This window comes from Peromyscus californicus, unplaced genomic scaffold (genome assembly GCF_007827085.1).
Source record: "Peromyscus californicus insignis strain IS unplaced genomic scaffold, ASM782708v3 Scaffold_14__1_contigs__length_90479793_seg_2, whole genome shotgun sequence".
NCBI classification, from domain to species: domain Eukaryota; kingdom Metazoa; phylum Chordata; class Mammalia; order Rodentia; family Cricetidae; genus Peromyscus; species Peromyscus californicus.
The window spans coordinates 63050444-63063902 of NW_026294436.1; the positions used below are offsets into that span (position 1 = coordinate 63050444).

General features: G+C 49.3%; 1 protein-coding gene across 1 annotated transcript in view; it reads left to right on the top strand.

Moving 5' to 3' along the window:
- Positions 1-3129: 3129 nt before the first annotated feature.
- Positions 3130-13459, top strand: part of Kif26b (kinesin family member 26B) — a 429378-nt gene continuing 419048 nt past the window's right edge. The window contains exons 1-2 of the mRNA XM_052737777.1: positions 3130-3706; positions 4464-4865. Coding sequence (XP_052593737.1) covers positions 3644-3706; positions 4464-4865 — 465 coding nt within the window. The 5' untranslated portion in view covers positions 3130-3643. The remainder of the gene's footprint in view (positions 3707-4463; positions 4866-13459) is intronic.

The window sequence follows — 13459 nt, forward strand, 5'->3', positions numbered from 1 at the left end:
CATGAGAAATGCAGATCATATCCAGGAGTGTCTTAATCAGCCTCCTGAGACAGAAAGATATAAAGAGGAGCACGTAACGTCCATGACAATGGCAGCTCACCTCTAATCAGGAAGAAGAAGGCAGAGAGGACATTCTAAAGGGTTAAAAGAAAAGCCACTGCCATGGAGAGAATTTTATATCCAGTTAATCGAGTCCTTAAACAGAGAGGTAAGGCAGATAATTTGCTGCCATGAGTCCTTCACTACAGGAACCGCTAAAGGAGGGGCTGGAGCAATGGCTCAGTGGTTGAGAGCATTGGCTGCTCTTGCAGAGGATCCGGGTTCAGTTCCCAGCACCCACATGGCAGCTCACAATCTGCAGCTCCAGTTCCAGGGGATCTGGTAACTGTCTTCTAGCCTCTTTAGGTATCAGGTGTGCATACAGTGCGCGCGCACACACACACACACACACACACACACACACACACCCTGGCAAAAGCACTTTGACACATAAAATGAAACAAGTAAAAATTTGAAAAGAAAGGAAGAAATGCTAAAGGAAGTCCATTCTCCAGGCTAAAAGAAAAGAATTCAATTGAAATTTTACTTGGGGGGTGGTGTGGGGGATGGTGAATACAGACATACAAAAACTGAGTAAATACATTAAAAGCCCTTATTTATAGTCATGGGAAGACAGATTTGTTAAAACATAATTCAAATGATCCTATTGTGGATTTTATAATATGTAGATTTAAATCATTGCTCAAAGAACAGAGGTGAATGGAATTGGGCCTGCTGAAGTGTACGTTTTAGTGAATTCTGCAATGTTACCCCTGAACAGGCCTCACCGAGTCAAAAATTCATATGAGAGTCATTAGAGCTAGAAACCCAGGCGAAGGATAAAGACTATGAAGACATTATTCAATTAACAAGAAAGGCAAGCGGAAGGGAGGAATGTAAGACAGCAAAATAGGAAACAGACCCATGCGAACAGTAACAGGAAACCCAAAACCCATGTTAAGCCAAACACAAAAGACATACGGATTCTGTAGACCAAAAAAAAAAAAAAAAAAAAAAAAAAAGCAAAATCAGTCAAAACTGATCTGTAGTGACAGGAAGTCGGTACAACGATTGCTAGTTTAACGTTAATGTGGAGTGGGGACTGCCTGGGAAGAAGGGATATTTTTCAATGAGAAGAATTTACATCTTAATTGAGTAGTGGACTATAGCAGACTGCATAGATATATGCAGAAACTCATGGAATTTTATACTTAAAATTTACGCATTTCACTGTATGTAGATTTTACATCAAGTCTCTTGAGGGAGCCGCCAGATATAAAATTTCGCCAACAGAGGGCGCTCGGAGCTCATCAAACACGCGGTGGGCCGCAGATACTTTGGGATGCACATCAGATCCGCTCTGGGCTCATCATTCTTGAGGGTGAATCGCGCAGCTCAGCGATGGCTCTCCCCCCATCGACACCCCACCTTTCCCACTCGGGGCTTCATAGGCTCGTCCATTTCACCTGGCCACATGCTGCTTTGGGACTGATAAGCCGCGCGTAGCTAATGGCGACGATATTTTCCGCGGCACCTAGGCAGAATACAGATGTGGCTGCAGCCGGCATGTGCTGCCTGGAGGCTACCTGTCCCCCTAAGGTCCTCGGCAGATATGATCGCGTTGAAATTGGAAGTAGGAACGTAATGGAAACTTCCACAGTTTTTCAACATCTTCATTTTGACCTTCTCGCCTCGCGTTGGAGGCTGTGAAATATCCCGGGTGCACTGGCTGCGGAGGGAGCGGGGCGGGGGGGTGGCTGCGCCGGGAAGGCACAGAAGGTTCCAGCAGGAAGACAAGATGGGGGGCGTTGCCCCAGGATTCCAGCACCCCAATTGTTGTCTTCTGTCCCCCCTCCTTGCTTATCCATGTGTCAGAAGGAAGACAGCGGCTAGGAAAGCCCGAAATGTCCCCCTGTCCCCGCCTAGCCCAAGGCCAGGTCTTTCCGGGGTGCCGAGATGCCATTACACCACACGTGATCTCCGCGCCCGGCTGGTCCTGCAGGAGGCGTCTCTCGGGGTGTTAATTAAAGGTCACAACAAAATAGACCTGCCGGTTCACCAGAAGAAATGTCCTCCCGGGAAATGAAAAATGACACCCCGGAGCAGCCACGTGTGGAGCCCGGCGTACACCGGCTTCCTGAGCTCCGGGGCGCTGCGCGAGGTGGGGGTGGGGGACGGGAATCAGACAGAGGGCGACAGCTGGGTGCTCTGGAGATCTCACAGGTCCGGGTGCTCACAGGCAAACGCGCAAGGGGGCGAGGGGACTGATCCCGGCCCGGAAGCCAGGGCCGGCTCGCGCCACACCCCCCTCTCCAGGCCGGCGCAGTCCTCCCGCGCGTGTGCAGCACGGCCAATCCCTCAGTTTCCCCAGCCCGGCAGCTGCGCGCTGGGTCCCTGGCTCACCTGTGCCTGTCTCGGGAGGTTTCCCCATCACTAACAGGGACTTGGGCCGGAGGGAGGGCGGGGGCTGAAGGTTCCCCGGTGCTCAGGCCGGGGGTCCGGGGGAGAAGGACCCCCTGGCCGGCTGGGGCTGAGAGGGCGATTCAAGGAAAGGTTTGCCAGGCAGGTCTGGGAGAACAAAGGGCGGGGGGTTGGCCCCGGCCTGTTTGCGGACTTGTTTGTGACTCAATCCGTTTGCACGGCGTTTCAAAGGCAGACCTGCACGCCTTGCCAGGAAGAGACGAGCTCCCGGGGGGGCCGGGAGGCCCGGGCGCCGCGTTTCCGCGCAGCTCGGCCGGCTTGGAGCTGCAGGCTCGCACCGCGGGTAGCACCGGAGCCCCCGGCCGCGGGCCCCTCGCCAGCAACTTCCCCGCCCGGAGCCAGATTTACGACCCCACCCCCGCCCCGGCTGCGCCTGGCAATGCCAGGCCCGAGCGCCGCGGCGTAAATGGATCGCGGCGGGCGAGGCGGCGGCGGCGGCGGCGGCGGCGGCCGGGCGGGCTCCGAGGTGGCGGGGTCGCGGTTCCTTAGGCTCCGCGCTGCACCCGGGCGCACACGCGCGTCCTGACCCCGAGCTGCTCGCCGCCGCCGCCGGCGCACAGCCGCCCTCTCCCTGCCCTGCGCGCAACTGTCAGGAGAAAACGGGCCGGCGCATATTGGCTCGGCGACACGCCGAGGCTCCTCCCCGAGTCTGGATCCTTATATTTTGGGAGAATTTCTTTGAACTCAGTTAGCGAGCTCGGGGGGAAGGAGGCAAGTTCCCACCGCCGGCTCGGCTCGGCGAGGGCTCGCCCACCTTCCCTGCAGGCGCCCAGCGCCCTCGCGGTCCTCCTCCTTCTCGGCTCCGCTGGAGGAGAACGCGCTGGCCCGGCGGAGGAAAATGCCAGCGATCTGGATGTGACGGCGGAGAGAGGGCGCGTGGCTAGAGGAGGCAGAGAGATGAGGAAACCCATTATTTGAGAGCCACCAGCCGCTTCAACCCTCCCTGCAAATTGGTGCTATCACTTCTGGGGTCCATTTGCTTGCCTTCTTCCCAACCCCCCCATTAAGAATTCTTGACTTGAGGACCAACCCCTACCGCGAGGGGGGACGCCTTCTGGGTTGGCAGACCTTTTGGATGTAGCGTTGTGGGAACATTTAGACCCTTTCCTCTGGAAGAGCCACCATGAATTCGGTAGCTGGAAATAAAGAGAGGCTTGCGGTCTCCACCAGGGGCAAGAAATACGGGGTAAGTTGTGGCGGCGTCCACGCGGAGATGCGTTCCCGGGGACCTATCGGGGCGGGTGTCCTCCGCTTCCTGGGAACCGGCGGCGGGCTCAGGGCCCCCAGCTCTCGGGTGCACCGGCGTCTGCACGACCGGCGGGGCCGTGCGTGCGTGGAGGCGGGTCTGCAGCTCGCCTGGCTCCCGGAATGTCTTCGGTCCTCGGTTCCTCCCTTTTCCCGCACCCTTAACTTTTGTAGTATTCCGGGACTTGGAGGCAGAGTTAAACCGAAGGGGAGCGTTTCCCAGGAATTCCTCTGCGGTTCCCTCGGCTCTCTGCCCGGGAGCGGGGAGCCCCTTTCATTTACCTGCGGGACCCGGAGGGCTGTACCCGAATGAGTAAATACCCAGAAGTCACAATCACCCACCCCTTGGATATGGTGTTCCAGGACGGTGTGTGTACCTAGGTTCTTGCTGGGGGGTGGGTACCGGGTTTGAAAGAGCGGGGCTTTGGATTTCTGGGTGTTCTCGCAGAAGCCGAAGGACACCCAAACCTCCCAAGCCTTTCTGCCGACCGCAGGAGGAATGGAGGGGGACCTGCGCGCGGTCACCCTGGCGAGGGTGGGTGGGACACGACTCGCTTAAGGACAGGCCACTTGAGGGATGGAACTAGATGGAGGGCAGGTTCGCAGCAGTGCGGGCAGGACGGCTGCCCCCAGCCCTCCAGGCTCAGCTCGGGGACCGGTGGCCCCGCAGGGCCTGACGCTGCGTGTCTCTCCGGCAGGTGAATGAAGTGTGCTCTCCCACCAAGCCCGGCGCGCCCTTCTCCCCTGAGAGCTGGTACCGCAAGGCGTACGAGGAGTCTCGCTCAGGGAGCCGGCCCACCCCCGAGGGCGCGGGTTCTGCGCTCGGCTCGTCGGGTACCCCGTCCCCGGGCTCGGGCACCTCGTCCCCGAGCTCCTTCACTGGCTCTCCGGGCCCCGCATCTCCGGGCATCGGTACCAGCTCGCCGGGCTCCCTGGGCGGCTCGCCGGGCTTCGGCACTGGATCCCCGGGCTCGGGCAGCGGCGGCGGCTCCTCCCCCGGCTCGGACCGCGGCGTCTGGTGCGAGAACTGCAATGCCCGCTTGGTGGAGCTGAAGAGGCAGGCTCTCAAGCTGCTGCTGCCGGGACCCCTCCCGGGCAAGGTGAGCCAGTGAGGGGTGCTTTGCGGGGAGCTGCGCCCCAACCCTAGGATGCTGCCTCGGGGTGCCTGGGTGTGAGGCCCCTAGCTCTGCAACGGGCCTGGCGGCGCAGGGGGATACCCCCAGAGGGTTTGCCTTGCTGTTCTCTCCCCTCGTCCCCTGCGATCCTGCAGTAGCATGCCAAAAGGGGCAGGCAGCAACAGTCAGCTGCTGGGAGTTCCCATGGCTTATTTGTGGTGGCCCTACCTTCCAAGCACCACAGAAACACATTTTCCAAAGCCAGCATTTCTCCCTGAACACTCCATGGGTCTACGGGAGGAGGATTAAGAGGTGGCTCACTGTAAGCGCCAAGATGTATCCTGACCTGCTCGCGGGCTTATTTAATAAGCACATTGGCTCCTCCATAGCAACCCTGTCTGCGTGGTGTGGCCGGCCGGGAGCCCCCAGAGCGGAACACAAAGCAGTTGTGTTTGCACAGTTGGGGCCAAGTACTATCACATGATAATATTTACTCTTCCACTTCAAAGAGTTTTTATCAGTGGTTAGAGAGAAACAAGAAAACAGCGGATTGCTGTGAAGGCTGCCAACACTACTCAATGGCATTTTCTGGGTGTGTTTTTTTTTTTTTTTGTGACTTTTGAAATGAAATATTGTGATTCCGAGTAGCGGCGCTTAGGAGTAACCACATCTGCTTGCCTCGTCTGCTTATCCACACACACACACGGATGTTTTCTATACCAGGGTTCAATTACACAGACACCCACAGAGTGTTGTAAAATCGAGAATGTGAAAAATCACCGCCAGGAGAATTGGTTTTATAAATCTAGAAGTTATCTCGAGAATAATTAACTCTGGGTTATTGTCAGTTTGGCATTTTTTCAGGTCAACCATTAATCTTCCAGGACACCCCACTACACTGCCCGGATTTAACACCTTTCCCCGCCCACGGACTTATTTGCTGATTTTTTTCCCCATCAATATTCCTTGATTTCCCACCCAGTTCAAAGTACAGCCCGAAGACAGCAGGTCCATGTGGAGGCCATGCTTGTCCACACGGAGCTCATCTTCTGATGGGCCCTCCGTCCATGTTTATTCGCATCCGTGTTGAGTGTCGCAAAGAGTGTAGAACGGGGTGGAAGAGACTTGGCAACGTGGCATAGATTTGAGAGATTCTGCGCTTGATGGTGTCTGGTATTTGTAATCCTAATAAGTCGCAGGCCACCAAAATTATCTCAGAACATTCTTGAGGTTGCATGCTCATGAGGGGTTCTTTGTGTTGTTGTCTGGACTGTGCAAAAGTAAAGAAGGACCAGCTCCTATCCTGAAAAGGAGAAGGGGTGAAGGAACACGGACAGGAAGAAACAAAGGTTGAAGCTTAACTGCATGCTTGGTGATTTATGGGGTTGTGTGTGCGATAGACTCGGCCTTTGTTTTCGTTGAAGCCACGTGAAAAATTCATTTCACACTGCTTAAGAGGCAGTGCCATATATGCGCTGATTTTATTTATTGGCTGAAATAAAAGTGATACTGAGAAACTGATCCTATTAGAGGGAGGTGATGGCTCCAGATGCAGTATTGGATGTGCCAAGCATCAGCGCTCTACTGATCCAGGGGCATGGAGAGGAAAGCCGTGAGTCACTGACGGAGTGCACATTTGAACATCATACACAGTTGCCTAAGTTGCATCAAGACATAGATAGCATTGGGTACAAGGAGTTTGCAGGCCTTAGCCAGGGATAAGAATGCTTTGGGGCTAGCTCACTGCTAGTAAGTGAGCTATGAGATATGGAGCCTTAATATTAACTAGCCACTGATTGTGTTTGAGAATGATAACTTTAGGGATGTGCATATATGTTAAGCACCGTCACCCTCTAATTAGATGCAATTTCTGTAACATCTGTGCAGCATTTTAATCAAACAAATGCTATGTTCTCTGGTACCCTCTGCATGGTGGGCCCTGTCCAGTGGAGACAAGGCATTTCTTCTCAGTGCTGGATTTATGAGCAAACTGTGGACCTCCACCTTGCAGGCACTGAAGGGGTTAAGTTTCAGTAGAACAAGGGATGTTATTGTGACCTCCAACATGTAATTCGCCCTGGAGAACAAGAGTCTGGGAAGATAAAGACTTGGTTTTGAGGGATAATTAGTAAAAAATCATCTTCGTAATTCACTTAAGATGCTTAACTGTATTTGGGGAATATTTTCTCAAATTGAGTATTAAACTGTATTGGGTGGTATGAAAAGCCTTCTACATAGTCGTTCCAAGTCAAAGCTAGAAGAGCATGCCCTGGAACCTGTTACTTCAGGATGGATTGGGTTTGGGTTCCTTTTGCACCACTAATTTATTTTGCAATATTAGTGAGTCAGTTTTCTCACTTTTTTCAATACAGTATTTTTCATTAATTCTTTATGATTTCATCCTATTTTTGATTTTCCCATTAACATAGCAGTGAAAAAACAGTGATTCAGATTGCTGGATGCCCCAAGGCAAGGTTTGAAAAGTGCCTCCATTCTTCAGAGAAAGATACAAGGTTGACATGCATCTGTGGGACAATATCCTTGAGATTTACGGTTTATAGAACTTGGGTGCTGCCCACGTTCAGGTTTTTATTTGATGTGTTCCCTTCTTCATCACTGTGCTGTCACGTGACTTTCCTCCCTGTGCTCACTTTCAGGTAGCAAGCTCTATTGAGTTCCCCTCAGTTTATTTTGAGGACAGTTGGGTGAGGAGAAGTGATGAAGTATTGGACAGTCCCTGCAGGGACATCTGATTGTCCCCCCTGCCCCCCATATGAAGACTGGCTTGGGTACCTCAAGAGTTACCACCTGAGTCTGAGCATTCTTGAGAGTTGTGTGGCCACTGGAGGACTGGGTTTCAGTATAGCTCAGTTATGTGGCCATTAGAAGACAGGGCTTCAGGGCAGACCAGTTGTGTGGCCACTGGAGGACTGGGTTTCAGTATAGCTCAGTTATGTGGCCATTAGAAGACAGGGCTTCAGGGCAGACCAGTTGTGTGGCCACTGGAGGACTGGGTTTCAGTATAGCTCAGTTATGTGGCCATTAGAAGACAGGGCTTCAGGGCAGACCAGGTGTGTGGTCACTGGAGGACAGGGCTCAGGGTAGACCATTATGCGGCATGGATGTTGCTGGGTAACCGGGTAAGTGGTCGTGTTGACAGCGGCAAGAAGTGCAGAGTGGATGGTGATGGGTAGCAATTTGAATTTTCTAGAGAGGAGATCAAGAGCAGAGGCAGATTCAGCCATCAAACAGATGGTTGCTGGATATTTCAAGACCCTGGTAGTGACAACACTGCTCTGAATTCCTTTTCTCCATAGCAACTTACCTGGGCAAGGAGATGTGTGTTCCTGGTGTCAGATCGTAAAGCCTTCTGACTGACTTTTATTACCTCAGGAGGAAACCGCTTGCCTGTTTATATCCTTTCTCTTTTAGTGTTGCTTAAGTGGAAGTGCTCGGATAAAAAAAGAGAGTGGGGTTGTGGGAACGTGTTGTGTTGGGACTTTAAGTGAGGACTGTTCTCTCCCCCACTGTCGCGTTTCACTGTGTAAATATAAAACATTTCCTGAGATGTGATGAGTGTGCCTTTCCTGTTGTATAGACAGTCAAGGCACTGAGCCAGAAAGACGGGCCAAGGAATGAATCTCTCCCTTTTTTGAGCTAACCTAGATCATTCCGATAGCTGTGACGGAACTTTTGAATCGACTGTGGAAAGCCCACGAAACACCAGCCTGGAGAAATTCCCTGGAGTAAGCGTGAATGCTCCAGGTTGGACGAAGGTTATCAGACATCTGCTCATTTCCATACCAATAAAAGAAAATCTCCTTTTAGGTAAAAGGAAGGTCCAGAGCTATGGTCCTATCTGACTTTTTTTTTCCCTCAGTCACATATTCTGAGTCCATCTATGCCCCAGAAATATCAGCAAGATTAGCCAGATGCCCTGAGAAGGGTGGCTGGAAATCACAGAGATGAAAGAAAAGAATGTGTGCTAGGGTTAAAAACACCAAACGTGGGCTCGAAATAGCCAGAGCCCGTGGAAGTCTAGACTTGGGGAGATATAAATAAATATTTCTGTATTTTACCAGTTCCAAAAGAGGAAGGAGTATGAAAAATAACTCTATTCAAAAGTCCACCCAAAAGCTGTGGTAGTATAATGTATAGATAAAATAGAACTTACATTTAAAATATTTACTAATTATGAAGGAATTCTGGCCAAAATTCCCTTACTCTAAGAACACATCTTTAAAAAGCATCTTTAGAAAACTTTTCATTTTGGGGCTGGAGAGATGGCTCAGCCGTTAAAGGCTAGGCTCACAACCAAAAATAGAAAACTTTTCATTTTGAAAATTTTTTAAACATGTTTCCTTACTTAATGGCTTAGCATTTAAGAGGATGGGGGTTCAATTCCCAGCACCCTCATGATGGCTCACAACCCTCTGTAACTCCAGTTCCAGGGACTCCAACCCTCTTCTGGCCTCTGTAGGCACAAAGCATGTAAATGGTGCATACATACATGCAGATTTTTTTTCTTATTTTCAAACATGTATACAGTGAAATATGATCTTATCTACCTCCCATTACCCTTCAGCTCCTTCCCTCCCCTCCCCCGACATAATCCCGTCCCAAATTCATGTCCTCTTGTTTTTTGACATCCACTAAGTTCAGTCAGTGTCGCCCACATGTGCATGGGTGTAGCCATCCAACAGAGCATTGGAAATCTACCAGTGACCACAGTCTCAAAAGAAAGCAAAGAATGATTCGCCCTTCCCCAGCAGCTATCCACTGCCAGCTCAGTATGGGATGGAGCCTCGGAGCCTCGAGATCATCTACCCCAACGATGCCTGAGTTTTGAGTGTCTTGATCTTGTGCAGGAAACCACAGCTGCTATGAGTACATGATTGTGACAGCCATGCCATCTCTGGAAGAGAGTTTGTCACAACGCCCCTCCTTATCATCTGGCTCTTTGAAATAAAAGAACATAATGGCAGTAGTGAAAAATATCCTACAGCATTGATCATTTAAAACCTCTGAGCCATCTCCAAGGAGACAGATGAGTGGTGATTTCTTCCTCAACTACATTTCGTTTTGCCAGACTTTTAAGTGTGGAACCAGCATGGTCAGTTTTTGTAGTGATTTAATTTGTTTGAGAACCTCCCCGACCGGTAATCATTTCTTACCCACTCCTGATGGACAAGATGATCGCATTAGAAATGTGACTTTCTTTTTAAATGGCTGAGGCTAGTAGTTTGGCAGTGTTTGGGATGGTTAGGTCAATTAAGATTGAGGTCGTACCAGTTCCTCTTTGGTGTTAGGTCTCGGATTGTGCCGGACATCAGCTAATAGCATGGCGGTGAGAGCCGTGGTGAATGACGGACAGTTATTGTTTCTGTGAGCCGTGGTGAATGACGGACAGTTATTGTCTCTGTGTGCCGAGCACCATGCTGAGATTTCAGACAGACAGTCTCCTATAGCAAAATAAAGATGTGTGTGATTTCTTTGTCTTGGAGTTATAGGTGCTTATTGTGGTTATTTTAGTTACACACACACACACCACAGAGAATAGGGGAATTCGAGCTCCCTTTCCCTCTACAGCCCTTGAGGGTCACTGTTAGAATAACAAGTGAGGGTTTGCTGCTTGAGAATGTTAAAGTTTTCTGGGCTTTCAGATGGCAACTTCATCCTCGGGGACCAGGAAGATGGAAATCCACAGCTCTGTCGAGATCCTGAGGAACTATTTGAGTTGGGGCATCATGGGCCTGGAGAAATTATGTTGAAGTACTTGGAGAAATAATCCCTCTGTCTACCTTCACCCTGTTGATCTGCCGAGGCTCCATCCTGACCCAAGAAAAGGAGCTTAGAGCTGGACACTCAGGGCCACATACATGGAGCACCAGCCTTCCCTGCCATTCTGATCCTCCACGATTCCAAGCCAGCTAGTGATGTAGGCTCTCCTATCCCTTTTCGGTATCATTTTACCCGTCTGCTCCTAGACACCCTTCCTTTCCTTATAGCCTGTTGAGTGGTCCCATTGGGTCTAGGAGCACCATGTGGAATGAGCGCTCAGGTGATCTTTCTCTCTGCTGGGCACCAGTTGAAGGAGCCCATCTTTATGTACACTGGTAGAGATGCCAAAGTGTGGGATACATTTGTGTTCCTGAGTTATGTTTGGAATATTTATCAAAACATTGTGTCAGTTTGTATTGGGCTGTTGTCTTTGGACCTTCTCCAGAACCCCTCTGGAGAAAAATGGCCTTTAAATCCTGAGTAGAAAGGCATCTATCACACAGGAATTCTCCTTATTTATTTATTTATTTATTTATTTATTTATTTATTTATTTATTTATTTATGTTTTTTTGAAACATAATTTTGAAACATGAAAACCACAGGGTTTCTCCATGTGGAACTCACTCCGTAGTCCAGGCTGGCCTCGAACGCACAGAGATTTGCCTGGCTCTGCCTCCCAAGTGCTGGGATCAAAGGCGTGTGCCACCACCACCCGGCTAATTTTTATTCTTTTTGTTTTTGAAAAAGTGCTTCATGCAGCCCAGGTCAGTCTTGAACTCACTATTAGCTAAGGACTACTCTACCAAACAATAAGACACATTGCCAAGCTTTCTTCTTCTTCTTCTTCTTCTTCTTCTTCTTCTTCTTCTTCTTCTTCTTCTTCTTCTTCTTCTTGTAATAATAATAATAACTAAAACAGTGTAGAATTGGTACATAGGAAACAGAAAAATATACAATATAAGTCCAGGAAAAGACCCGAGTACAACTGAAAGTTTGGTTTATTATAGTAGTGGCATCTTAAATCAGTGGTAGGACAATAAGTGTTTTGATAAAAGTTTGGGACAACTGCATGGATGACTATTTAAAAAACATAAAATTGATCTATACTGTTCATTATATACCCAGAAGATTACCCAATGGGCCAGAGAGCTAAACACTAACTACTATATAACTACTATATAACCTCAGCACTTTACAAGGAAATATGCTTCAGTAGTTCCCATTTTATTTGCTTTGTGTTGTGTCCGTGTGTGGGCGTGGTTGAGGGTCAGAGGTCAGTGTTGGGTGTCTTCCTTAAACCTCCCTTCTACTTAATTTTTGAGCCAGGGTCTTTCTATCCAAAGCTAATCAGTTCTCGACTGACACTAGCCAGTAAACCCCGAGGACCCTTCTGCCTCTGCCTCCCCAGGCCTGGGATTGCAGGCACAGGCCACTGGGCCTGGATGTTTACATGGGTGTTAGGATCAAACTCAGCTCTGTGGGTGTGCTTGTGTGGCAGATAACTGAGCCATCTCCCTAACTCCACTGCATTTTTTTTTCAAAACTAAGGAATAGGTATCATAATCTGCCAAGTACATTTAATGCAAATTATCATCATTGATTTCTTAGTGATGAGCTGTCCTTGAATTCCTGTTATAAAGTCTATTTAGTCATAGTGCATTCAAAAATGCTGCCGGATTCAATTTGATAATATATTATTTATTGTTTTTTCTTTGATATGCATATACCAATAGTCAGTTCTGATTCTTATTCATGTACCAGTACAGTATCATAGCATATTATAAATAAAACATGAAAAATATTAAAATTCCTGCCTGGAGCAATACACAGTGTGCTGTTAGAAGACAGACACCATGAGAGTCACACTGTAGACTCTCAAGAGCAGAACTTGAATTATACAGGGAGCTTAGGGGAAGGGGGTGGAAATGACTTTAGGAAGGTGAGCTGGATATGAACATACTGAAGCAGAGATGTTCCAGGTAGAGGGAAGGGCGCGAGGGGATTATGCATGCCAAGTACACTGGAGAATTTAAGTGATGCATTGTTACCTATCACTGTGTGTGTGTGTGTGTGTGTGTGTGTGTGTGTGTGTGTGTGTGTGTGTGTGTGTGTATAACAGGCTGGGGAAGTGTTAGGGAGGAAATAGGGGGCCTTGTGAGAAAAAGAGTCGGGACTTTCTCTGTAGGCAGCGGGCAGTCATTAGAAGGTGTCCTGGAGAGGATTGAAATACCAGTTGTGTACTGTGAGAGAGGGTGGATTGAGACAGTGTCCTGGAGTCCCATTAGAGGGTCCCTCACAGTGGTGTGAGTGACATCATGTAGACTGAATTGAAGTGGTAGCAATATAAATGAAAGGTTAGGAAAGAGCTGACAGATACTATGTAGAAATCCTTGATGGAGGGGTGCTGATAGAAGGTACAGGAAATGTTCATTCTCCATTCATCAGATGGAGAATACAGGCATAGAGATTTTGCTAATGGGGGTGGAAATGGCTATGTGCAACAGAATTAGTTTGAGTTCTTTAGAGCTTGAGAGTCAATGGTCCAGTGGGTCCAGCTGGGGCCTCTAGGATGGGTTTGGAGGTGGAGACATGGATCTTGGGAGTTGTCACCATGAAGAAGGTGGTGGAATGCACAGATGGTGTGACCACCATGGATGTGAGACATATGAGCAAATTGAGCATGAAATGTAAGCATTGGTACTGAATGGACAGGAAGCCCAAGGGATCAGGAAAACAGACCAGGTCAGAAAAGAGGGAGCCAAAACAAAACAAAACAAAACAAAACCAGGGTGAGAGA